The sequence below is a fragment of the Ceratina calcarata genome, unplaced genomic scaffold, assembly GCF_001652005.2.
Source record: "Ceratina calcarata isolate Rehan_Ccalc_2016 unplaced genomic scaffold, ASM165200v1 scaffold60, whole genome shotgun sequence".
Taxonomy (NCBI): Eukaryota; Metazoa; Arthropoda; class Insecta; order Hymenoptera; family Apidae; genus Ceratina; species Ceratina calcarata.
In genome coordinates this window covers 449,895-477,563 of record NW_017177240.1, presented here as the reverse complement: position 1 = coordinate 477,563, position 27,669 = coordinate 449,895, and the positions used below count along the sequence as shown (strand labels likewise).

Here is a 27,669-nt window from a genome sequence, read left to right as displayed (position 1 = left end):
TTTTGGCATTGACTAAATAGCCAATACATCCTTAAAGGGGCCCAGATGTCTTCAAAAGTAGATGGGTGGCACAAGTCAGCCAGAATTTTGCATGTAGATTGCCGAGGGCCCCGAAAAAGAAGCACGAAGGAGGAGGAGGAAGAGACGGAGCCGAGGGCAATCTCGAGTTCGGCCAGATATATGTCCCGGCGATAAAAGTAATGAGATCCATTATAACGAGGTAAGCTTGCTACTCGTAAGAAAAGTATCCACCAGTCTGTTCTTCCTCCATCCTTTCGACACCCTACAACTTTATCCCTCTATCCATTATAAACTAATTTATTGAGGTCCAAGTTGGAGCAATGCTTAACTTGAAAAACTTCATCACTAACAAATTGAGATCCACGATGCGCCAAGAATGGAGCTCGTCAGATTCACAGGTTAAAAATTTCTATCCTTGATTTCCTTTCTAAAGATCGTAAGTGTCACGAAGTTTTTACCACTCGAACCGTAAACCTCTGCGGAGGCATTTCATATTCCAATCGGAGAACGGTAAAGGAATCTCCCTCTAGCTGGTGTATCGGGCTGGAAATACATCAAGAAATATTTGAACGTCTTCGCAGGATACGCCGCCGATGTTCCTTTTAACATCGCGGAAGGGAGATGAAAACCAGAAACGCGATCGCGATTTTCATTTCAGATTATTCGACGACGACAAACTGCTGAACAGATTTCTCCTCGCCACTGTCGACGTGGTAACGATTGAACAGTGAATAAACGAAGGAATTGTTTACGAGGAAAAATTGTCATTGTAAAAAGAATTCAATTAAGTGCTGTTGAACGGGTTTCGATTGTAATAGACATTCGGTTGACACCTTTATTCACAGACGTCTACGATTCCGAAGGTAAATTTTATCAGACGACTCGACTTCATCCGTCGCGCGCCGCCGGCTAGAACTGCCGATGCCGTTTTAATGAAATTCCGCGCGTTCCGGGCGCCGTCCATAAATTATGCCGCTTAATTAGATTAAAAGTGGCTCCTCTGTTTTATTCGCGGACGAGAACGGATACCCGTTACAAGAAATTTCGATGATGAAGTAACGGCCGGACGAGTTTTCGGAGCGAGGCGGAATATTTTAACACCGCGTGTGCCGCGCGCGGCAGGGGAAATGGCGACCGTCGATCCATCCTCCCTCGGATAAAAGAGGAAAAAACAGTAACCGGCTGAAATTTGTAGGATGTACGTGAGCAGTCGTTACGGTATCGTTACGTTGAATAAATTCGGAGAACCAGCTGGCTTCTTTCGCATATCTCGAGGCTGAATCGGGGCCGATACTTCGCGTTTCACGAAATGAAACCCTGAATTTTTCATCCCGTTCTCTATTAAGGAATTGATTCGGACATGCCCTGTACTAAATTCTCTCAATTTCTTAACTCTGTCCAACTATTTCCGTAACGTTATTGCTAATAAATCAAGATTAGATTAAATTTCATGTTCAACTGATAAAATATCATAAACAACTTAAACGTCAGAATTATATGAAGGTTCATATCAATGTTTTTATTTTCTTTAAACAATTCCAAGACATTGTCGAAGATATTCGTAAGTGGTGTAACGTGGGCAAGAACTCCACGCATCTCGTACATTCGGTCGGGATGAAATACCGACCGTGACATCGCCGGAACGGTCCACGTGACGGGGACACTGGGAATTCTGGACGTGTCGGGTAGCCGCGACCGCGGGTCAACAGATTTTCCACTACGCGAAAATTAGAGACGCGTCTAAATTTGATCCCGGCGCCGCTTAAAAGCGGATTAAGAGGGCGCGAAGCGAATGGGCGTAGCGGAAATTGCTGCCACTCGAACTCTGTATATCGCCACCGACTCACACCCCTCCCTCCCCCCCCCGCGCATTATCCGTGTCCGTCGAGAGGGAAAATAAATTCGAGATACCGTCGGAGTTACTCGCTTTTAGAGACACGAATGAAAACGTCAAACGCGACGGTGCAATTTCCATTTAACGAGTGCTGCCCGCTTCCCACTTCGCGGTGCCATTAAAGTGTAATTAAAAATTCGGAACGTATCATCGTCCAGTTCCTATCTAGTTATATTAATCGAGTGGTTCTCTAAGAATCGCACAGTATTTATTAGAATTTGATATTCTGTAAAGACAATTTAAACCACTGTTGTTTTAATACCTCGTGCCATGCTTTTGTAATTATCTTCCAACCAGTTTTCGTTACAGAATTCTAGAACTTCATTTAATAACTTCTTTAGACGGTACTATTATTTAATAATGGAATTGTATTGTTCTACTGGTTGATACTTAACCAGTTAATTTACCTCGGGAATGAGTTCGCGAAACGTGAACGAATTCCGTGGTTCGTTCCAACGTTTCCGCGGATGGACAGTAATATTCCAGTCGGAGAGTTGTTAACAACGAGTGCGATGATAAAAATAAGCAAGAAACAAGAAGGTTCGAGATTTGTACCTGTGTGTGTGTGTGTGGCTGAAAAATTGTCTGTACCCGAGAAGAATTTTAATTGAGCTTATTAACGGATGCGGCGGGACAGAAATAAGCCGGGGCAACGTCAAACGGACGTACGCTTTTTACGACGGACTATAGTCAACGAATGAGACATAAAAATAGCGAAACTGACGTAAAATGAAATTCTTTATCGAAGATGGATCGAGCGATTATCTTGTACGATTTACAGACATTACGATTCAGGACTGGCCGCCGATGGTAGAATTTCAAACGCAGAGAAGAATTATGTCAAGATACATAAACAGAATTCTAATTGGCCGACATAAATCACGGATATAATAATTTCACGGAGCATGATAAAAATGTAATGGAAATGCTATCACGTAGTGACATTCGGAATAGAATGAACGGTAAAATTGTTATTAGGATAGAATGTGAAATTGGAAATAAGGTTTCCTAATGCGGCTATTATCTCGGTTTTCGCAGGCTGTTATTCTCGATGCTTATTTCTACCGGGAATCTACGCATTCTACGTGATCCGCGTTTCGAATGCCGCGAACACTGTGCGAACTTTCATCCCCTAATAATCATCTGGCATAATTAAGGTCTCCTCGTGGAAGACGTCTTCTAATCCGACAGACTAAACTTGTTCTTTTCACTGTGATCATAAAAAAGGAAATAAATTCTTTAAGTAAAATCGTTATCTCTCGCTCGTTTCTAAGACGTGTTAAACCGATCTGCCCGTGAAAAGTGTTTCAATCCTTTCCCGGGAAGATCTCAATTATCGGAAAAGGGAGACAGCGGGTAAAATGTACATGCGATCGTTTTAAACACCCACCAGCTGTGGCCAGCGGACCGTGAGGTAGACTTTGGCGCGGCCAAAGAGCCGCAATCTTCGTAATCTCCTCAGCTTCTTATCGTTAAAGCCCATCCCCATGAAGACGGGCGGCACACGTGATCCGCATTGGCACTCCAGGATGCTAAACGACTATTTTTCACTACAACGATACACCGGCTCATACAACAGAGTACCACCACCTCCCCTTCTCACTATTCAAAGTCACCGTCTCTCTTCAATTACCCGGACGTTCCGTTGCGCTTTTTTACTCTACGAATTATTGAAAATATAAGAAGAATTCATTGATTAATTATTCCCTAAAATCTCGTTCAATTGAAACTTAATATTCTGACGTACGATTAACTTCAAGCTTCTACTGTGAAATTTTTTCTTAAAAAAAAAAAATGATAGACTGCATCTTATTGGAAAGATGAATTGTCACGTAAAAACGATCCTGGAAAACGCGCAGGTGGCGACCGTGCCACGTGACTTCCGCGAAGGGATCGTTAAACAGATTTGTGACCTTGGGATTGCAATTCAATGCCCAGAGCGAGAGACCCGGCCGCGCACAGCTCCTGCATAATCGTGACGCATTATCTGCGCAAGCCTTTTTCAGCCTCACATTCTTTTCAATCTTCGGATATCAATTTATCGGTATTAAAGTGCAAACTGATCACGATCCTCATTCAAAAGCATATTGAACATTTTCCTACGAGCACTAGAATTTAACAGGAGAAGCTGGAATTTTCACGAATACCAAGAATCACAAAATATTCTTTAAATTATCATCTAATAACCTTTGTTTCTAACTTATGGCTGCAACGAAACGCTTCGCGGGAAGTTCATTCTCACAAAACTTAGCCAGAATCGATTGCTGGAGAAATGCGAATCGACAGTAAAATGCAATGAGTGCACTGGAGAAATTTCACGCGGAGAGAAGATGCGATTTCGCGGGACAGCGAGAGACGTTCCCGGATGGAGAGGAACAGACCCCGCGTGTTTGGAACCGCGCGAATGACTGGCAGCGCTTTCGCTAGGCGGGCCATGGGGTGCCGAGGGATGCTGCCAGCTGGGTTGGACGGCGCAAGATCTACCCCCACACGCGATCCACGGCCACCCGCACACACGCACAGGACACAAACACACCCTGGCGTGGCTGCGCTTCGCCACCGGCGGTCTGACTGAGGGTATCTTCGGCGCAGCCCCTCTCTTTTCCACGAACAACTTGATGCCCACTATGGGAAAAATCATCCGCCTCCGGCTTCTTCGTTTAAAGACGGGGCCGGATATTACCGCGGCGGTGAATATTTGAGTAGGCCTCGTTCCGATGTTCACGTCGCACGGGAAGGGTGATATCAACGCGTAGACGCGGGCTGTTTGCCCTTAGACAACGATTCCGAGATAGGAGCGAATTTCTTAGAAAAGATGGACCTCGTAGACAATGATATCTGTGAGCAAATAGAAGTCTTTAGAAAAGGAAAAATCATATGTTAATAGAATTTAAAGACAGAATACAAAGTAAATAACTTCGAATTATAATAATAATGGTTTTGGAGGTCTTATATTTTATAACAACTATCGGATGATTTGTTGCCATAAATAGAATCTAAATTCAGAGGAATATATATATTAATTTAGAATTATATTCTTCAGAGACGAAATATAAAGTAAATATCTTCAGAATAATACGGCTGAGAAGTACATGTATTATACAGGAATCGTCGGATGAAGAAAGATCTGTATGTATCTTTTTGCATTAATAGAATTTGGATTTAAGAATAGAAACAGTATATGTATCTTGGAATTGAATTATTCAAAGACAAGACTACTGTCTTTACGACAATGTTGGTTTGGAAGAATCTTAAATTTTATGAGAATCAAATGAAAGATTTGTATGGATCTCGGTCTGACGATATAACGATATCTAGTAATGAAATTGCAGCAACGGGTGCAATATTTTATCGAACACTCGTTACCGTTCAAATAAGTCGTTTCCAATCGCGTTTTCATTGGTTCAAATATAATAAAGACCAAATACGAAATATCTCGTCGCGCTTTAATTAATTAACACGTGCATTGTAGTGAGAGTTCGACGAGCCCGGTTAACCTACGCTTCCCACGTTCGATAAATAACGAGCATCGCACGTATTACTGTCCGCGGCGGGCAATTAAAAGCTGAAAACTATCCTCGGAAAAGATACAGCGAATCGGGCATACGCTCGAGCTAATTCTTTCTTAATTTCAAAGCAACGTTGATAGCTCTTAACGTAGTCTAGCTTTAGCTTAACTAAATCCTTTTGAGGAAAGAACAAAAGCAGGGGAAAATGAAAATGGTGGGAAACGAGATGTACGAACAAGTACTCGGCTCATCTCCCTATTTCTGGGTAGCGAAAGGAACGGAAAAATAATCCGGGGCTTTGCTCGGAGGAGCGTGAAAGGACACGTCCACCAAAGACGTCGAAGCTGCAAGATATTCGGTGTATTATGGGAATACACTCTACTAATATTTTCTACTTGTCCCCCGGTTGATCTCTAGAATTTCCCGACATCATGTACCGTAGAAATGATATCAAACGTCATGTCATAGGTATTACGGATATACAATACATATAAAAATGTCATTGTTTTTATAAACTTACTATAATACTTTTTATAAACTAGACATACTTAAAAAGAGTCTTTAAGCAGATTTTAGGTGTTACGGAATGTAACAATTATTAGATGAAAAACGAAATCAGAGGTGAAAGCGGCACTTAGCAAACGAATCTCGAATTCATACACACTTTTTACGTTCGCCCCCGTTGCTTACTCGTTTACCGTGGTGGTCGGAAAACTCACAGAGGTACACGGAGAAACATGGAAAATCCCGCTTTGCTCATCCTGCCATAAGAATCCTTTTGACGCGGCGAAAGAAAAAAGGCAAGAGAAAATTATCCAGGAAACTGCGGAAAAACGGAACCTGAGATGTTCCTAGTAACAACCTTCCGAGAGTATTATCACTGTAATTAGCAAAATGATGAATATATTTTTAAATTGATTTGTAAATATTGTAATGCATTTGCTGAAATAAATTGAAGCTAAAAAGAAGGATACATAGTGCTCGAAGGAGATTCTCTAATCTACAACCTAATATAAGTTCAAACTGCTTTGTATTAGAAACGAGCTTTCGTGTCTCAAGAATTCTTCGTTACCCTCTGCTCGGTATTATCGTTGATCTAGTGCTTTCAGCTAGCATCCTCACTGTCTTCGCGCGATTTGCTCGAACAAATAGGAGTATCTCAAGAAGAAATGTTCAATTCTGTATTGAACGAGTTTGAAAGCGAGAATAAGAGCTCAAAGAACATTGCTTAGAATTCCTAACAGAATTAGCTTACGGAAGAAAACAGGAATATCCTGTACAGCCTGCGATGGTATTTCCTCGAAAATATTTTGGCCCGAGTTGAATATTCGTGGAGCACCCTTCCTGTTCTACCCTTTCGTTGCTCCTTATTCCCGGCTATCCACGAAGCTGTTAACATCGAAACCCTTTCGACTAGTGTCGTTCCTTTCGCGACGGAATCCCCCTTTAAAACACCGAACCTTTGGTCGGCGCTGATGACTGCGCGAAGAAAACGCGACCGTCTCTTTGCCACCTGGAAAATGCATTGTGCATTTGCTCGGCTCCTTCTCGAGAACATCAATGGATCCGGCTCCGGGGAGACGAAAAATTCCTGGCTACCCTGGTGAACGAAACCATTCGAGAGCACTCCGAAGAGATCAAAGCTTTCCGCGACGCGACGTAGAAACAAAAAGGTTCGTCTAATTTGAAACACTCGCGCCGACCCCATCGGAGAACCATCGTTCCATTCGAGAAAATTATGTCTGAAGGTTCCAATCTGTAGAACAACGAATTCGAACGTGGGCGTCTATAATTTCCTCGACGCGGGACGAAACTACTGCGCGGCGGTGATAACAACAGGACTTCGCTTGGAAGCACAAAATCGGTCGGGTTAAACTGATTAGTGTTCATTAACTGCGCGCACGCAGATAAATCAATATTTTCAAACGGCTCCGACGCCGCCACCGCACCGGTTAATGGATTTATCTGTTCAAAATCGATTAGCATATACCCGGCGTTCTGATAAAACACGGCGATGATTCCTCTTCGTTCGACGAGTAACGCGCTGCGCCTGGGATTATAATATCGAACGATATCCGAAAATTTACTTTAATCCGGTGGATCCGATTAATGCGTAAAAATCAGCTGAAACAGCGTGGCCCGATGTTACCTAACCGATACCGTACTAGCATAATTAACGCGATCGTTTATCTAATAATCGGTTATCAATTCGACGGTTCGTCGACTAAAGACCGAACATTCCCGACCACCCGTGCACGTTCCTGTTTCACTGTTCAATCGTATTAAATAACCATAATACCTTCCTCGCAAATGGAATCACTATTCTCTATTAAATAAATCTGGGATTCTCGGCGAATCGGTTCGCAGAAGTGTGTTCGTTATTATTTATTCGCTTACCCATTGAACAACCCTCCGACAATGAAATATAATCCTAAACACGGTCTCCCGTTCCCACGCAATTTTCTACCAGTTTTAACTGCATTTCCAAGTAACATTCATGGAAATATAGTTGTTTCTAAAGATCGCGATACCTCGCCACGATGTTTGCACAACGTTAAGATATTGCATTACATTTTTCTAAGAGAAATGGCACGATTGATTGGGAAAGTGGTGAGAAAGAGATGCGGGCTGAAAGATTTATACGTATTTTTACCGAAGAAATGGACACTTGCCAGCTGATCGGACTAATTTAGATCAAGGTTTTGGAAACGATCCTCCAGCAACCGTCATAAACTTCACACAGGCGCACAGTGTTTGCGAGAGTATGCGTCAACGCTTCCGGCTGCATGTAACGTAGAAATGAGGGTTCATATTCACACGCGTATGTCAGACGGCAAGAATTCGGAACGAAGCTCATGTAATTTGTAACGCGTTAATTGAAGCTGTACGCAAATGGCAATTATGTCTCGCGTTTGTTAGCCCCGTAGTAACAGCCGCGGCGAGACTATGTACGAAAAACGATGCTCTGGAATTCCTATGTGGAATCAACCCGGACATGGAAGGTACGAAACAAAAAGCGGGATGATAGTTCGCGCGAAACTCTGCAGCTCTAACTAATTTCAGTTTTTCATTATTTATATTAGGATTAAAAGAATTAGGATTTAAAGAATAAACAAATTCCTATCTGCGTTTCATTTTTTAAATTGATATTACGAATATCTCATCTAATCGATTTCAATTAAGCGAACCGACAAATCAAACTCACGTACACGTTTACACGAGATCTTAAAAAATAATTAATTCATTTGCATTTGGAATAAGAGGGACGATTCCCTCCATTAAAATTCGAATCGAAATTGTAGAGAAGTCATTGAAAAATCCGACTCGTTAAGTGCAAATAGGGGTCGATTTAAAATTCTCGAAGCGTTCGATAGAGACTGTAAGGAATGAGGGTTGGAGCTGAAAGGGGGCGGAGACGACGGGATAAGAAACAGATGTCGTAATTTAGGTCGAGATAAGAAACGTGCCGGAGTTTTCATTTATACGAACGAAACGGGTCGCACAGATTAAATACCGTTCGAAAAAGAACAGCCAAGACTGGATCGAAAACAATACGAAGCCCGATAGACTGTTGCCGATACAGAATCTAATGTTCAGATAACTTTGATTTCTTTCGGTCCAGAATCGTTTCCTTTTCGGTTTCTCGGAGCTTTACATCGGGACAATATCGTTCGACAATTTTTTATACGAGTCAATATTCGCACGGGCAATATCGTGAATTAAATTTTGACGAACTATTAGATACGATTGAAATGTGTAATTTCATTTACTTTCACTGGAGGAAGCTACTTCAGCTGGCTTAACAGCATTACAGAAAATAACTTCTTTATTCTCTGCCTATCTATCGGAAAAAGTAGCTGGGTTTGCTCGGAGCAATAAATTTTCTTTCGAGCGACGAGCAATTTCAGTTTTTACGGAGTGCTTTATAACCCGCATGTTACGGTATTAAGGATTTTCTTATGTTTTATAACGGACAGCATTAGCGACCGTCTTTGAAGTGGACCCACGCGGCGGTTTCTTCGTATACACACAACGCTTGTAAAGAGAACTAATTTCGTTTTGCATGGCGCACCGTGCACCCATGCGTCTTTTACAACTAATTCTAACGAGCACTTTGTGCCGCGTTGTCTCTTTGATCCACGCAGTTACGATTTCTCCTTTTTCGAGAGTCGAGAAATAGTAACAAAAGCATATTTCGAGGTAGGATTTTAAAACGTAAAGGCAAACGACGGTTTTGAACAAAGTAATCTCACAAACGGGGAGCTACTTACGTCAATTACGCCGTGCGTCGAAGTGTCAACTTACCTGTAACAGAAAAGAACGAGAAATAATTAGTACATAAAATGAAAGTTAAACGTTTCATACGGTTTTATATGAATCAAGAACTTCGTTGCAAAATTATGCTCTCGATCTTGTTCATTAAGAGAGATTATATTAAAAAAGTAAATCGTGATACGTTCGTCAACATTTGACCTCCCGTGAAACTGGCAGTTACATCGAGAAAAAACTAACGTTGAAGCTTTTCGCAGTTTTACATTTCCCGTTTAATCACGGGCAACGCAAATAACAAATTTATCAAGCGAAAAAAATTCAAAAATTGCCGGACTGAAATATTACCACAGAATTTGCCTCGCGTTTTTCTGTTTCGTTATCGTTCTTGTATAAATTATCAGCGCGTACAATATATCGTGCAAAACGTAGCCAACGCAACACCGATATGCCGTTTTATCAAAATTAATCGGCTGTATATTATACAAGCTGTTACATTAACCTAAATGGGTGGACGGTGACGATAAATTCACGCGGAATTTGAATTTATTCCGCGTCGTCATTTTCGCCGGTTATTACGTCGAAACCGAACCGTTTGCCAGCGGACTCGCGAACTGCACGCTGGAGGATAGTACGCCTACGAATAACTCAGCCTCTAACAGCGCCGGTTGATTATCCCGCGTGGTTGTCAATTATAGAGCTTAATCAGTCGAAACCAATCCCCTTGCCTAATCAGTAAGAAAATCCGATTGACGTGTCTGTTCGCTGTTAGACGTCTACGTCACTTATACGAGATGCAAATTTGTTTCACCTTGCAGATGCTTATGCATTATTTATATCGTTTTACAATTAGAAATTCACAAACCTAATCTGAAGTAATAGAATGTTCTTTGAACAAGAAAAGTCATTTTGAAAGACAAAAGCGAAAGTGCACCGGACTTGCAGTTGATACCAATGAAATTATCATCAAACAGATACGTGTAGCCACGCGCGGGTGATTCTTCGGAAGGATGGAAGAAATAATCGAGAAGACCTTCGTGGCTCAGACAGAGGGTTGTACCCAATCGACCGACAGACCCTTTGTTATTCAAGAGTTCCTCAACCCACTTGACGCGGCAGCCGTTCCCGTGTCAAGAGGATTACACCCCTTCTGCCCAGTGGATGCGATTCCCTCGATTTTTGTTCCAGGAATGATCTTCGCTCCGCGAGTTTCTTAGCGCAGTACGAGGCATTTAAACAGAAACTAAAAGTTTTATTAAAAAAACCTAATGTATTAAAACTACAGCTATTCTATGCAGAAGGAATTTTGTGTCCGAACTGTAAAAAATCGCCCGCTACACGGTAAGGGTTTGGCGGCAAAGTGCCCGCGCAAGATGTGTTAATTGAATTTATATAAATGAGACTTCGCGAAAGAAGTTAATTGAAAATCGTTATCCCTTAAAAATAATATGACGGATTTATCATGATAGTCTACGTCTGTGATAAAAACGTGAAGAACTTGTTCAACGTTGAACGTTTATTAACAAAGTAAATCCTAAATCTATGAGTGGTTTTAGTGGGAAGTGACACAAGTGCTATTGTAGGATTAGTTAGTTAAGCCGGTTTCTGAGAAGCCTCTGTTCTTTCACGAACGCAGAAGCCTGAAAATCGTCATCAGTCACCCGAAAGTGACACCGGCTTAGGCATCAATCGTAGGCGGGTTGATCGATCGCGATCTTGTCGTCAACACTGTCGGCTCTCTATCAATCCTCGGTAGTAACCGGTAAAATAGATCGTTCCTTAATAAATCACCCAAGCTTGTCTTTTTTAAACAAATGCTCAAAGGATTCTTATTGCGATATAATGAATCGAACGATTCCAGGAGAAAAAACAAGTTGAGAAATGAAAGCAGAAGCAGATGCGCGGATCATTGTTGGATGTTGTAAAACAGAACGTTTATTAACAGCATGATAGATGACCCAATCGTTTTTAAGTCAGTGCTAGAAGAATTCGCGTAAGAGGAAAGGCACGATTTGAAAGTTGAAACGCGGTGACAAATGAGAGCCGAACCAGATGCGCGGATCAGTCGGTGTCCTTTAATAAACGCGACACGAGAAAAGAGTAGGCGGATATCGGCATGTGTGGAATCGGGAGAAGTCGGGCTGATTTACATTTTGGAGACATCAAACCAGGCCACGGCACGACACGACGGCGTGGCACCGCATTATCATAAAATAACGGCCGGTTTGGTTTAGCTTCCCTCGGATGACATTATCGGCCACCTGCTGTTTCTCTGACGACGACCGGATCCGAAACCACGCCTACCTTTTATCCGTTTCAACGATTCCGACCTCCGACACGGGATTGTCGAACGAATCAAACATTTTCGACGTTCGCGAATGTCTGACTACGAGCTCGACAGGAACGTTCCATTATCAATTTACCGAATTAATTTCCGATAAGAACAATATAGAAGTTGAAAAATTTTGTAATTAGTCATGCTCCATCTGTGAACGTTTTAATATTTTCCCAGTATTTGTACGCCGGCCTAATTAAGAATTGAAACGCGATACGTACGAATTTTAAATGCAAGCCATAATTAATTAACGATATCAAGATTTATGTTGAGAATTCTAATGAACAGGATCCAATTTCTTTAGTCCATAATTACCCAGCATATAATTATATTTAAATTCTGTTTGTATAATCAAGACCATCGCAGAACTTCTGTTTATTTAAAAGAGCGTCGAGAAAGAACAATGAACAAATTGGCTCGAATGAATCTCGACGAACGTTCCCCAATATTTTTTCTGGTCGGAGTTGCGCGGCACGGAAAGAGGAGCTTTTCAGGCGAACGGCTAGCTACGTGGTTGCCATTTATTCACCGGGCATGTATAACGTGCCCCGCATTCGCGTCACCGTCGATCGAAAAGTCGTAAAGATAACCGGGCGAGCTCCTTTTTTCTCCAGTCTCGGAGGCAACGCGATAAGAACGCGGCCCCGTCTTCTTTAGCAACCAGTTTCCACGGAAAACGCCGTCAAACCGGCCCCGTGGCTATATTGAATTTTTCACGCAGCCGCGATGATTTACCAACGGCACTGCTGAGGCACGAATTTCAATCGGGCCGAAAGAAGAACTCGTCGGACGGGAAAACGGTTTTCTTTAAATTTGCACGGAGAAAATTGGCCGGAAGTCGTGAATTTCTTAACAGCCCGAGACATAACGAGATCTTGCTCGAAATTTCACTGTAAATCCACCGAACATCGATTACTTTCTTAAAATTAGCGTTCGGTCGAATTCAATCAGAAATTGAAGACAATTAATAATTGAGCCCGAGCAAACAATGTATACTCGAGGCTCGGTTAACGATTCAGAATTAATCGTATCGATCAACGTGAATAGGTAATGATCTGTGAATGTGATAGCAGATCGAGCATGCTACGATCGACGTTGCTATAAAACGTAAATGTAAACCTTGCTACGTTTACTTATAGCTCGTACGGAGCTTTGAATGGTCTCCTTACCCTTTGATTGGTGACAGCGTTCGAATCGGAGATAGAGAACGTGTCGACGATAGAGTCGAATCGAACGAGCTTCTTCGGGTGCTGAGCCTTCTTCGAACGGGGACAGAGCGAGCACATGGCTGAGTCTGTCGGTGTCGTCGGGGGCATATTCGACGTATGTTCACGGTTCTTTAGAAGTTTTCACGATTTTATTCACCGTTTCGCGTCTCGCTTGCCGGACAATTCATTCACTACTGATCAGATCGACGTCCCTCACACGGTTCTCCTTACCACAATGCAAATGCAGCAGGAAGAAACATTCGCGAGCGACTCTACACATTTACTTTCGATCGGACAATCTTCTTTCTGACACTAAAGCGACCCAAGGTCGCCGTGGAAAATCGTTATTACGCGATACGAAGCTTATTGCAAATTCACTGGCAGTGATCTCATTTATTGTCTTGCGCTTATCGCTATCGTCGCGATACTTTATTGCCTCGTCGCATAGGCAAGTCTCTTTAATACGCCGTCCGTCAGCCACGAAGCTGCGTTAATTAATTCATTTCGATACGTCCACTCGCGGTCAGAATCTGGTTATTAAATTAAGTTAATAAAACCTTTATTGGGCGAAGTTAAAATTAAGTTCAAAGTTCAGACACTGTCTTTATAATTCCTAGTCATCTAACTTTGAAAGTGTTCGCGGGTTAACAGCGCAGGTACGAAGAGAACCTCACGACGACATCTCATCGACTACGAGGGCATCGCCTGTACCAGGTCGGCAACGCAGGAACTCGCGAATCGAACGGCACTAGTGAAGCTGCAGTTACCATGGGCAGACAGGGTGCAAGCGGAAGCTTGCAAGCTCACCCACCGGAATTCAACCCCTACGAAAGCGCTACGAGCGCCGTGCAACATAATTTCAAAATCGAAATAAGACATTGTAATTTCAGATTAAAAGATAGTCAGTGCCGAGGTTCTACTATCCTTCAATTTTCCAAAGTTTCAATCTTCTCCCAAAATGAAAATTGAGAAAACTATTGGATGGACATCCTGACTTTATAGCCTCTTATTATTGATTTTATAAGATAAGATCTGGCAATAATCTTATTTAAAACAGCGACTAAGTCTGCATCGATACACACTTTCTATTTTTCATATCAAATCCAGATTGTTAAAACTCAAACAGTACCTCTTACGCATTTCCTTATTTACAACAGAATCTATAAAACGTTTCTCGAGTCACGATAGTTTGCTTCCACTGTCTACTAAAATTGCAATCATCGAGTAACCATCAATAGGCAATCGGAAGGAAGTAGGCGCGTCGGATGTCAGCGTAATTAGCTAGTTGCATACAATGGGACCGTATTCGAATGCGTCGAACGCGTTCGAGCACGGGGCGCAATCAAATTATTCACGAGACCGGCAGAGAAACGAACGGCACGAGACTCGCATGGCACACACGCTCGAGCGAGCTAACGAGAGACTACCGAGAACCGATGCGCGACCGATGGAAATCGCGAGGCAGGACTAATTTCCATTAAGCTTCAACGGGCCGAGCGCCGTCCTTAATTAGCGGCGCGGGCATAAGCGGCGCTAACTTACGGACAAGCAGGTCAATTGACTCGTCATATTCTCTCGAGGGATAGCGGTGACCCGTTCATTGACGTTTCCTCAATTCCTGCTTCTTTATCTCTAATCTCACTTCACCATTTCTGTTATAATCATCAAGTCAATTATTTTAACTAATGCGAAGTCTACTTTTATGAGTAAGGTATCACTGAATAGATTTCTTTACCAGCTTCTCACTTATAAAATTAACTCATTTATTTAAGTAGTTAACGTAGAATTTCGCTGGTTCAATGAAATGCAATAGCTGAGGATACGTTTTTTGACAGATGTGATCAAACACAATTCTCCTTGCAAAGAGAGCTCGAATTCTTTTTCTAAATATAACGGGGCGCCGAGTTCTTTCGTCTCGGAACGGTCGACGTCGCGACGGTCAAGGAAAGTCGTGCGATCAAAGGACTCGGAAAGTTTCAATCTTCTCCCAAAAAGACTGGGAGCGAAATGTGACCGTCAGCGCGTGAAAAGGTGAAAACGAATCGGTCGGTGACGACACGTTGATTACGCTCGCAGACCCATTTCCCGTTTCGACGATTCGCCCCGAGTACAAAGCAGAGATTTTTTTCGTGAAATAAAAAAACAATGCCCGAAGCGGAACAATCGACGTGATTGTTTTAATCGTTCCTCGGGCGAGGAAGTCGATGCTATGCGGTCGTTTGCTGGTACTCGCGGAAATTGGCACAGTTTCCGGTGCTAAGTGATAAAAAGTAAATGGCGCCCTGTTGTCCGCACGTCCCACGGTCGTAACTCTTCCAAGAAAATTACCCTCGACGTGGGAAAAATCAATAACCCGAATCGCCTGGTGATCTCAGGTCATTTTGATACTGCATTAACCGACGCACAACTTTTAAATAAGATTAATGGGAGTAATTCAAAACGAACTCGACGTATTTTGTGACGACTTAATTGGATAGTCTGAATTCGTTAGGCACTTGGATGGGGTAAACCAATTGTGACTTCCTAAACTGAGGCAATTCGAACTCGACGTATTTTATGACAACTTAATTGGATAATTTGTTAAATACTTGGTTTAAACTAATTGTGACTTCTTGCAGTAAGAAAATTGTGTTGAAATTTTCTACTAAGGTCTCCAATGGAAAAGTGTTAATTACCCCGCTCGGGAAGGTCAGCGTCACGAGATGCTAATAGGATCTATTTGGCTGCTGCAAACACGGCAGCAAGTTTCGCGATAACTTCTCCCCCTAAGCAACCGCGGAGACATGTTATACCGAAATTGCTAGGTTTCATAGAGGAGGCACTCGCCATGTTTAACTCCAACATTCCAAGTGTTTTCGTACACACACAGAGAGAGAGAGAGAGAGAGAGCAAATCTGGCAACATGAAAGCTACGTGAAACTTTGCTCGCGATAACTAGTACGAAATTTCGAAGAATTTTAATTACCCAAGGAATTCATGAGTCGGATAACGTCCGTGTTCTAGTCTGATAAGCGCGAGAACCGGTAACTTGTTCGGGGTGAAGAAACAACCTCGATTTTAACGCCGCTGTCGCCCGCAGTCTTACAAGTTCGAGGTTATTCGATAAAAAAGAACTTGGAACCATCTGGTTCGTGAAACCTTCTGCCAGGAGCGGTGTCCAAACTTCTTTGGAAACTTGATTTTTTTATAACAATCAGATTGCCAGCTGGCGTAACAGCTCGAGGATACGCTGACACAGTTGTTAAAAGAATTCGTATCTTGTTAATTCCAGAAAATATAGAAATTGACCAAAGAATATTGAACAGAGCGTATTCAATATTTCCTTTTTTTCCTGTATAATTGAAAAATTATTCGAATGTTTAAAATTTGAGAATATTAAATTGAAGCGAAATGACGAAAACCATTAAGAGAATTTTAATATTTCATTAACCACACGAGATTGAACGTTCAAAGGGCATAGCCGAGCGAGAAAAGATTCCACAGGAAGAGGAAGCGCACGCATCCTGTCATCTCGTTAATTACTATGCCATCGTTAATTACAATATCGCGCACATTCGTGATTAAATCGAGCTACGCCGGAGGACCGCGTTTGAACGGCTTAACGGTAAAAAAAAAAGAAGAGGAGGCCGGGGCCTGTTAAAAGGCTGAAAGGCTACTTGAATTGAACCCTGTTATCATTCATTATCGTGATTCTAACCGGGTGCGTCGACGATCGACCTAACCCGATCGTAAATCGCACAAACCCTCCCGCTTGAGAGAGCCGCGCGACGTTTCAGCGAGTTAACGTCGCGTTAATTGACGAACGTTGTCGATTAACAAGCGAAGCAATAAGTGGCATCGAACCGACGCAAACGCGCCGGAATTGGGTTAATCGTTTTTGCCTAAGCGCACGGGAAATTCGACCGGTTTATAGTGTCAACTTTCATCTCCCAACAGATTCCCAGCGTTAATAACATTATTTAACCTCTCCTATTTCCCCGTATTTCTTAGTTACTTCCATTTTGCGGTATTATCAACTCTGCCGAAATTACAGTGACAATTTCCTCGCCAGCTGTGATCCGCGCCCACTCTCCACACGCCGTTCCACCCGCTACGTTAGTAAAATTCAATTCGCGTTCAATTTACAATATCGCTTCGGTGTCCCAAAATGAGCTCACGCAATTTTTCGAAAATTCTATTACGATTGAAAATAAGAGTTTTATACCCGGGACAAAGGAGCTCGTTTTTCGGTTGAGAAACGTTAATGAGATCAGCGTCATGCCGAACGAATCTTGTCTCGAGCAAACGAAATTTCTTCCCTACGGATCAAAACGAACCGAGCAAGAGATAAAAAACAAATAAGGAGAACAAAAGGAGGCTGGTCGCCCCAGATTCCAAATCGGGGCTAGGACACCGACGCGATTGCGAATAGACTCAGCTCGGAATAGGCGGTTCACCCGTTCGACTGTCGATTATTTAAAGCGATCGCACCACGGCGCGAGAATAGATTTATGGCCGTTCGAACGTGACTGCGGGAACGATGATCGTTCGGTGGTTGGGATAAATGTCAGGATCCCGTGTGTATGTACACACGTATTTCGGGCAGTTGGTGAATTCGCACATCCCGGCGTAGAAATCTCAGACTCGCAGCTTAGCCTGACAAGCCGTGGAACGCGATCGATATTTGCAGGAACGACAAGCTTCGCCTGGCCCGGCCGAATTCGAAGCTGTCGTCGGAACGCGATCGGCATAATTTTCACACGATGCTAAAGATTTCTTATTACCCCGGTGTACCGAACCAACGAGTCACAAGATCATTCGATCATCTTATAATATTTACAATATCGATATAAAAAGATATAAGCTAAGAGGGTTTGATAGGCAACCTCGTATTAGACACATAATGATTTATAATTTAATATATCATTGAAGAGATCGTCCATCAAAGCCAGAATATATTTTTATAATCGTTATCATAATGAAGATCAGAAGTCAGGTCATTTATCAAAGAATTATTCTCTGATGTAATAAGAACGGTGGATTCCAGGTCAATCCGGTTCGTTTTCCGGTTGAATTAAGTCGATCGTTTAAGATGGAAGAACCCTTTGTGTCCGTATCTCGCGGTAAGAATCGATACGAACGCATGAATTATGCAATCGAACGTCTCCTTTGAACGTCGCATCGTGTCCTACCAAATGGAAATTGACGTTACGTGGAAACGTCAAGATAAATGCCTTTTAAGCAAACGTAAAAGTTGTGATCGCACGCGATCTGCATTGCGAGCCGCGTGTTAAACGCGAGAAACATTATTCTAATAGACGGTCGCATGTGCGATGGGTTTAAGGTGTCAAAGAACAGTGGACAAAATCGATAGTTTCCTCGAAATTATAAAAACGCGATAAAAAAAAATATGTCACATTATTTCAAACAGTTTCAATTTGCTCTAATGTACGAACAATTCCATCAGCTTAGATAATTAAATCGATGAGAATAGAACTAGATAGCTCGCAACCATTTAATTGTCCAATTAATTCAAACTCTTCAAGGTTTTTAATAATACGAAGCGTAATAAAATGTGAATAATAAATTAATTAAAAATTCTGATATTTTTTACAGTCGATTAGCCCACGACGAAAATCCACTGGTCTTAACCAATAATTCCCGAAATATGTAAATACTATAACGTGTTATAGCCTCGCGGATTACAAGTGTAAGCTCGTGTACCAACGTACATATAGTGAGACTAGCGTCGTTGGAACGGTACTACGGGGCGTCACGCTGCGCTTGAACTTTCATCCGAACGGCCGCAACCACGAAAAGTTGCGGCACTGACGCGCGGGGACTGACTCGTCAATAAATGCGGTTCAGGAACTTCGTATACGATTAAAACTTCAACGATAAAGCGCGAGATGCTAATACCAGGGTGACAATGAATGGCGCAATAAGCAACAATTGCTAAGAGACGTGATGATACGAAAATTAACAAATTATATCATACTTGGCAAGTTCCGCTTAAAGCCTTTGTTACGCGTTATCATGAAACACTGACTATTTTTTAAACACGAACAAAAGTATATTTCACGAGTATCCGCATAAGGCGATTCTGATAAAGACGCGAGCGTGGGGCGGTGGAGATAAGTCGAGAGGAGGCGGCTGGTCGCGGCGAACACTGACCTATACTACTGCGCCCGTTTCATTTCAGTGCGGCACTCCACCGGCTGCGAGCCGCATCGCAATATCCAAAAGCGAGTATAAATTGCGCTCGTCTGTTTTGATAACTCTCCCTTTGTACACAATGCATCGTCGCGATTTCTATAGATATTTTTCAAGAGATTTCCGATCTTAACATTCCCGATATTTTAACGAAGCCCGCGAGCCATGAGAGCGCATCGGATAAAAAACATCATTACTCTCGGTGGAACGAGCAGCAGAAAACTAATCACCCAGGATGACCCTTGCACGAGCAACGACCTGCGTCATTGGCTGTACTTGGCACAGTTAACGCAAGCGAACCTCTCGAACATGAGAGGTGCGTCACACAACTCTCTCGGCGTGGATATACGAATAACTAAACAGTTCACGTACAGACTGTTGCATTCAATTAATGCACCTCGTATGCCTAGTGCGACGAGGAACCGTCCGAAGTATAATAGATAACGCAGAGAGAATGCGCAGCCGGAACAGACACTTCATTAAAAAATTCACAAGCTTCCTAGTTATCTCGTTACGAACTTGTTTCCCTACCTCTAGACTTTAACAACCCTCCTGAGGGTACGTTACTAAAATCACGTACAGCGTGTTTCATTAGTTTGTGAAAAACAGCAACAGAAAAGCACATTTCATCATTTTCCACGAACATCTGGTCATAATAATTGGAAACTAACATATAGCACTGATTTACAACGAAAAATAGCATCATTACAAGCTGTTTCTATTTATCTTTGTAAAAAAATTGCTCGGATCTTACTTATTACCACGATAAACGACGAAACGTGCTTCTTCTCATATCTATCCTAAAGAGCTCGCTCTCTTTCGCAAGGAAAATCGAAGAAAAACATGCTATTACACGAGAGACAAACGAAATTTGGTTCTCATTACGTACGACATGTTCACGCGTTTCTCATTATGTACAACGTTCACATTCACACGTTTCGGCCGGCTCGCACAATCGGCTCGCAGGTACGACCTAACCTTTGCCCGGCGTCCGCGCGTGTCAAGGTGACCGACACGAACGTGTCAATAGGCACGACGACGAGGGTTCACCGTGCGAAACTCGCCTACCGTCAATGGAGATCATCGCGAGGCGGAAAAACGCGAGAGGAAACTTCAGTCGGCGGGAGCAGCGTAGTCGCGAACACTGACCTACGTCACTGGGCGCACTTGGCACACTACCGAGCTCGTCCCTCGTGTACGTGTGTACGTATGTCCCGTGTACGCGCGCGCTCCTACTCCGGATCAACCCGTTCTCTCTCGCTCCCGTTCCCTCGGAAGCCTCTCGCTCTCCGTCCACCCCCCGCGCTCCTTCCACCCCGTCTCTAGATCTGCGCTCGTCGCGTCGTCCGTGCACCCCAGTTACACGATAGAGCCGGGGTGAACTGCACCGCCACCTCGTGAAAATTGCATTCACCCACCCGGGCCGGCGCGCAAACCACCCTTTCCGCTGGTGCGCTTGTCAACTGCTTTCCGCTTTCTCACGCACTTTCTCAATCCGAGCTGCATCAAAAGCCAATATTTAAAATATGATTGCCGATGCAGTACCTAAAATTACGAAGATAATTAGAATTGAAACTTGTGAATTATTCTGTACCATGCAAACTATTCAAGCTCGGTTTCTCAAAATTTATCAAATCTCGGAAGATCGATTGTTTAAAGAAACGGAGAACGATTCATCTTCACGAAGCCTATAGAAACGGATTGACGTTAAACGATCGTATTGCGTTCGTTCCTTGATAACGATCTCGAGCATCGGAAAAGAGCCTCGGCGAATAATCTTGAAGAACTCTCCCGCCAAGTGGACGAATACCCCTGATCGATAATGCGAAACAATGCGGCGCGGCCGCTTCCGATCGTTAGATTCTATTGTTTGCCGTTGCGCGGCAAGAAAAATCGTCTCTGACGAATCGATAACCGGAATCGAGACTGACGGATGTACATAGCATTAGCTGCTCTAGCAGCATTTTTAGAAAGGTTCAAATAAAAACGGGGATAGAAACGCGCTGGAGATTTAATTGAAAGCATCTCTCTGTAGAGACGAAACAATGCGAGCATTGTGTCCCGCGGTATTTTAAACAACTCCTAGCGCAGTTTTCGTTCAATGGAAAATCGTGGTGGACGCGTTACGCTCGATACCTTTTCCCCTCGGCTTATCTCGAACCCCTTGTACCCCTCGATCGAATATCCAGCCGTTTTATCTGCCATCGAGTATCCTGTATAGAGAAACTGCTGCCTCAATCGCATCGTCGAGCACCGGACTGCATGTACCATCGTAGATACGTAACCCACAAATCAATTTCTATATCTCGAACACTTCAAAAATACTGAACTAAAAAGATTTCCATAAATACGTAAATATCCACGGGTGGATGTAAAATCGTTCACAGAGAGGATCTCAATCTCTACTCCATTTCCCACTCCGCGTCCGACCTTGTTTTTAAAACGTCGAGCGCGAAACAATCCTGCAAACGCACGCCATCGGGAAAACGATTCAATGTCCCCGGGCTGAATAAAAGGAATCAAACGAATGGTAGCGACGTTTTAACGTTTCACCGGCGTGCATTATGGTAATGCACCATGGGAGGAGCGACAACGAGGAGGTGTGTAATGAGCGAAAAATTTCTCGGTAAGAAGCCTTTGAATGAAAAGGGGAGGAAAAAAGTTTTGCTGCGGGTCTTTCAAGGAAATGAGCGGAGAAGCCGCTAGCTGCCAGACGGCAGTTCGTTTCAAAGATATTCCATGCAACAATAAAAGAGACGCAATAAAAGTTTACATTTCTTCGAACCTCGGTTCTCCTGCGAGATACATTATACAGCCTCCAAAGAATAACCGACGGAAACTTTCCTGAAAGGAAACTTCAATCCTCGGATAAACATCTTCACAGGGATAAGATAGATAAGACAGAACCACGTGTCTTCCGGCGGGTAACAACAGTTAGCAGTAAACACCGTCTCACGATAGTTAAAAACGACCAATGTCAGGCAAATAATAAATGGCATTTATTCAGATTTCAATAACTTTCACAATGAGAATAAAATTAATTGAAATCAAATTATTCATCGTGTCTGATATAATTGCCCCGTGACGAAGAATTTTAATTTAACATTTTTATTTATATGTTAATCAAAGCGAAGAACTTCGAGCATGAAATGCATTTCACGACACGTTGTAATCAAATACAGTTTTAAGAAAAAACTTGGAAATAAGAATCTACCTTTGAGAATTTGTAAAACTCGCGTGGGCGTCCATCAAGGTAATAAGACGTTGCGCGAAACAAAGGCTGCGCGAATATTTATACTGATCTACAGATCGGAGTCGTGCGAAATGAAAGTTCCTCGCGTGACGTTTCAAACGAAGGGAGCAATGTTCGTTTCGCGAGAAGGCTATACGATATTTCTTTGCGAGTCACGGCAGAAAGTGACACGTAAGGATACCAAACACAAATAGTACTGCGATTGCCGGTTCGTATCACGATATCGGACTGGTACTCGCTTGTTGCACGAATTACGCGTGTCCCGAGACCTTCACACGGTTCCCAATTGATCCCTGCGCATCCAGAGATACCTTCAACATTTGACCATTCCCAAACATTTTAAGAACATTCATGCTTTCAATCGTTTTAATTCTGTGTAATTGTATTGAATAAAAATATTCATACAAATGCTTGATATGATTTTCTTCTTCATTCTTCGCATCTACAATACATGAAATAATCTCCACAGGAATTATAGCAAAAATGTCGGCATGAATTATTCACGATTTTACCGTTTAAATCATTTTCGATATCCGGAACGACTGCATCAAAGACGAACGAAATTTAATGCTCGAATATTTCCACGCGAACGAAGACGTCAACCGGTCGTTCACGTAAATGGATAAAGGACGATTTCGAAGACCCGTCGAATCTCGGTTGATCTACCGCGCGTATAAACGAAACCCAGGCTTGAAAAGGTAACCTTCTCCTGTACGGGCACGCGCGCGCGCGCGCGCGCAACCCTTTTCTGTGTGCCATGTCTGTGTACTTTATTCACGAAGCCAATACGCGATTCGATGCCGTGAACCGAGAAAATCGTGATTAGATTACGAACTAAAGTGAAACGTCGCGGGCTACGCTAGCCAATTAAATCTCGGAACACTGCCAGGATTCCCAGGTAAAACGAGATATAATCTTAAAACGTAATTGCGTTCAGACATGGTTTGCCATAATTATATATAACGTGCATTTGTCTTATTGCACACACGCAGTAACTGGCAGTGACTTCAAAGCAAGGCAAGTGGTACGACTCAATAAATTCTCTGGCTTTTCTCAATAAAGTAATCAGGACAATTATAAAATAAATGGAGTAATATAAATTTATAAATGACAGTCGACTGTTCTCTCATTTCAAATAAACGGCCAGGGGGGTTTAATGAAAAACAGTACAAAGGCAAGGTAGAGTCAATAAGTTCTCGGACTGCACCATTCTTGATCAAACAGTTAATATAATGCAAGTAGCTCGAGGTCCACGGTATATTAAATAAATAATTGACATTTTTTAATTAAAGCCAGGACTGTGAGTAAAATGTGTGTTAATATTGACAGTGAGCTTTGAATTATGTAATAGCAAACACGACCATTGTCAATGCTCTGCGACGTATTACTTACGATAGAACTTAAAGGGATGCGCGGGCGGAGTTGTCATCGCGTACGCGACACGGTTTATCAGTTAAACGGCCCCCAAGTCGAATCCGTGCGTGTCGGGCGGTCGCGTGTCGTGAGAATCTCACTATCATCAATTAGAATATTTTATAAACGGAACCAGGCTACATGATGCCCGCACTTTACCTAATTGTACGCCGATGACGTATACCGTTAAATAGACGTTACCTGTGCAATTTATTTTCGTTTAACAACGACACACAGCTCTGTAAGTATTGAGGCAACAAAATTTAATGAAAATTTACCGCTGCCGGGTATCTTCGTTTTATATAGGTACGAGCGAAATAAATTATTCTTGTACCAAGAATATTCAAGATCAGAAAACGAGGCCACAGCTGCCACTACGTTTTTACACGGAATGTACATATCCTATGCATACGGATGATTGAACGAGAATAATGGAAGAGTAAAAGTGAAGTGAAAATGCGGAAAAATGTTGAACAACTAAGAGAGATTGAACCCGGTGTCGGAACACGGTCATTCGCTGAAATAATGCCCCTCAGAAGCGTTCTAGCGCACTCACAAAAGAAATGCACGCGGAACGAGATACTGTGGGAAATAAAATAGTACTAGACGGTATCTGGGTCACCTTAAAGGGTGCGCTCGTCTAGCCGCTCTAGAAATGGAGTATACCTCGAGTCCTCTGTTCGATTGAACCGAATCCTCGCCCGGCCCCGAATCATCCAACGAGCCATCCCACCACCGAATCTTCCAAAATTCATACCATCAGCCGCGGCGCTCCGAGGATCTCGTTTCGATCTTCGAAGTTGGTCGCTTTCACACAGCTGATGAGCCAGCGGTCCGAACCAAAGGTTTAATCCATTATATGGACTTTATCGGAGAAATTCCTGTTCGACCTAACGTATGATCCGAAATAAAACTTGTAGAAATAATGTTCGCGTTCGAACAAATAAAGATTGTGATTTCGGAAAACTTTATTTCACCTTCTTTCGATCATAAAATTTCTCAGCTCCAGCTGGCAGAGATTTAAACAGTTCGGAGCTTAAGTAAGCCGTGGCGAAGTAGAAACGGCGCGATAAATCTTCTTACCGCAAATATAGATTGAAATGATGTCAGTGGGAAGGAGATAAGCCAAAAAGTATTACTGTATGATCAATGAAAATGTTCACACCAATACTTCTATTCGAACAGATTTCCAGTAGTACAATTGTAATTCCTAAAATTCCCCGTTTTATTGGAGATAGTACCAGCGTGAGTGGTTCACTCAACCTTTCTCGTTTAATACCATTCGATCGCCCGCTCCGTCAAAACAAGTCGTGCGATATCTCTGCGATGCGATAAGCCCCTGAATCAATCGTGATTCATTCAAACGTAGTGACTCAATGCAACAGATGAATCATTTCATAGGATCAAATACAATCAGCGTAAAAATTCCCGATTTGAAACATTGAATTATACAATTCCGTTGAATTGACTGTTGATACAAAAACACACGGAAGAATAAAATCACTGACGAGAAAAAAGGAACCATTGCATACGCGCTAATTGTGGGAAGTCAGTCGTGTCGGAGGATCAATAATATGTCTAAATTTGTTACGCCTGTCCAAAAAGATGTTCTCCTCGCGTTTCATTAACATTAACACCGAAACCGTCCCCTTCTGATCGAGATATAATTCACTCGAAGCTCAACTTCCGGCGAACCGAGCCGAGGCCGATGACGAATAAAAGTCGCGGTCAGACTGCCTTTGTCCACGTGTTCCCCGGTATACCGTAGTATCAATGATAACGTGGGTGTGCTCTCTTATCAGGCATACGATCGTCGCACCATCGCACGTACATCTGCGGAAACTGAGCGGACCTAACGCGCCATCTTTCGTGGGGTAGTAGTATCGATTTAGTGGATGAAGAACAGACTCATCGCGTTTTACTGCTACAAACTTATGGAAAATTATATTTCTTTGCTTACCGTTTGCTTAGAAATGAGTATGATCACTTATTGATTTATACTACTGGAATTTCTAGGAATTAGCTTTAGGGTTGCATATGAGAGATTGTAATTTGTGCCACGGTTCGATTTCGACAGACTAGACTCATCGCACTTTATTTATACAACTCATGGAATATTCATTTTCCTGACCGTTTGCTTAGAAAGAATACTGTATGCTCGTTCATTGACTTATACTACTGGAATTCCTAGCAATTGGATTTAGGCTTGCATATGAGAAATTGTAATTCGTACCATGGTTCGTTTTCAACTTTCGCGGCAACGTTTCTTACGAGTAATCGATTGCAGAACGCTCTGTAAAGTGCATGGCAGTCGGTAAACGCAATGAAGAGCTCGACGCGATTGATTTTCACCCGGCTTTCGCGGATTCAGACGAGATGGCGATTTGTTGGAAGGGTCTTCGGGCATGCGCTGGTAAGATCGCATGCGGGAATATTTAATTTAATAAACCGCGTATGCTTAAGCTCCTCCTCGATTTTACTCGGCGTTAACTATTCAATAAAACCGCAACAAGAGATTATAATATCTTACCCGATTTGTAACGTCGTGCACGAGGGGCAATTGTTGTACAGGGTCGATGATCACCGAATTCAGTTTAGCTTCTTGCTGCTGGGCACTCTTAGCAATTAGTGGAGACGGCGGTACCATGCGTTCCTCAAAATCAACGGTGTGCCGGCCCTTCTGCAATTAAACGTTCAATTAATTCAATGGAATCACGGCAGTCGCATTCGTCATTAAAAATAACAAACACCACCATTCTCCGTAATAGCCATTTCTAAATATGTACTGACGTGTAGGCTACCAAGAACCGTTCGAACGAATTTACTGCGTCGCAGTCTCGATCGTTTGCGTTTCGGGTTTAAAGAAACCGCATGATCGGGCTCAGTTTCTTGCTGACGGTGAGTTTTCAGCGACCATAAATCGCTCGGCCTGACCTTCGATATGTTTAGAAAAATCATTTTCCACGCGGAACCGGGGGACGAGGAAAATTAGAGAAAGAGAGTTACGCGTCGGCAGCGAGCGCGGTCTCGACTGATGTGAGTGCGGCAGTGCCCGTGTTGGGTTTCGATATCGATGACGCTCCTACCGGACTAATCCCTGGGTTAAATCCCGGATTTCGTTTCATTATCGTGAGCACGCGGGGCTTCCAGACTCGATGAGCGACGGTCAAACGCACGATATCAATGATCGAACGTTTATTGAAGCCTCTCCACCCCTCGGGCCCCCGGATCCGCTACATGTGAATAAATTATGAAGCGAACAACGCCGGGCACCGTCTCGATTTCAAGCGAAGCCGTAAAAATCGTCTTCCTTTTTTTTAATCCGTTCTCCTCGTTCCCGATTGTCTTTGTCTCGATATTTAATTAGTCTCCGCTGACACAACGAGACCATCTTAATAAACATAAAGGGAATGCAAAACTTCTATGCTCTTAACTCAAACATTTTATTTTGAAGGAATGGGTAAGTAAAATTATTAATTTAAAGAGTAAATGGAGCAACGGCAATCAACTTTTAAAGTTAAGATTAAATTAATCCAATTACAATAATAGCCGTAGGGCAAGAAGGGGGGTATGGG

General features: G+C 42.8%; 1 protein-coding gene across 20 annotated transcripts in view; it reads right to left on the bottom strand.

Annotated features, from left to right (window-relative positions):
- dlg1 (MAGUK family member discs large 1) overlaps positions 1-27,669 on the bottom strand; it is a 421,217-nt gene that overhangs the window by 129,580 nt on the left and 263,968 nt on the right. For 14 of the 20 annotated variants that reach the window (XM_018032920.2, XM_018032923.2, XM_018032921.2 and 11 more), the window contains one exon: positions 26,625-26,774. In XM_018032920.2, coding sequence (XP_017888409.1) covers positions 26,625-26,774 — 150 coding nt within the window. The other 6 variants (XM_018032929.2, XM_026817682.1, XM_026817679.1 and 3 more) reach the window with 5 other exon arrangements.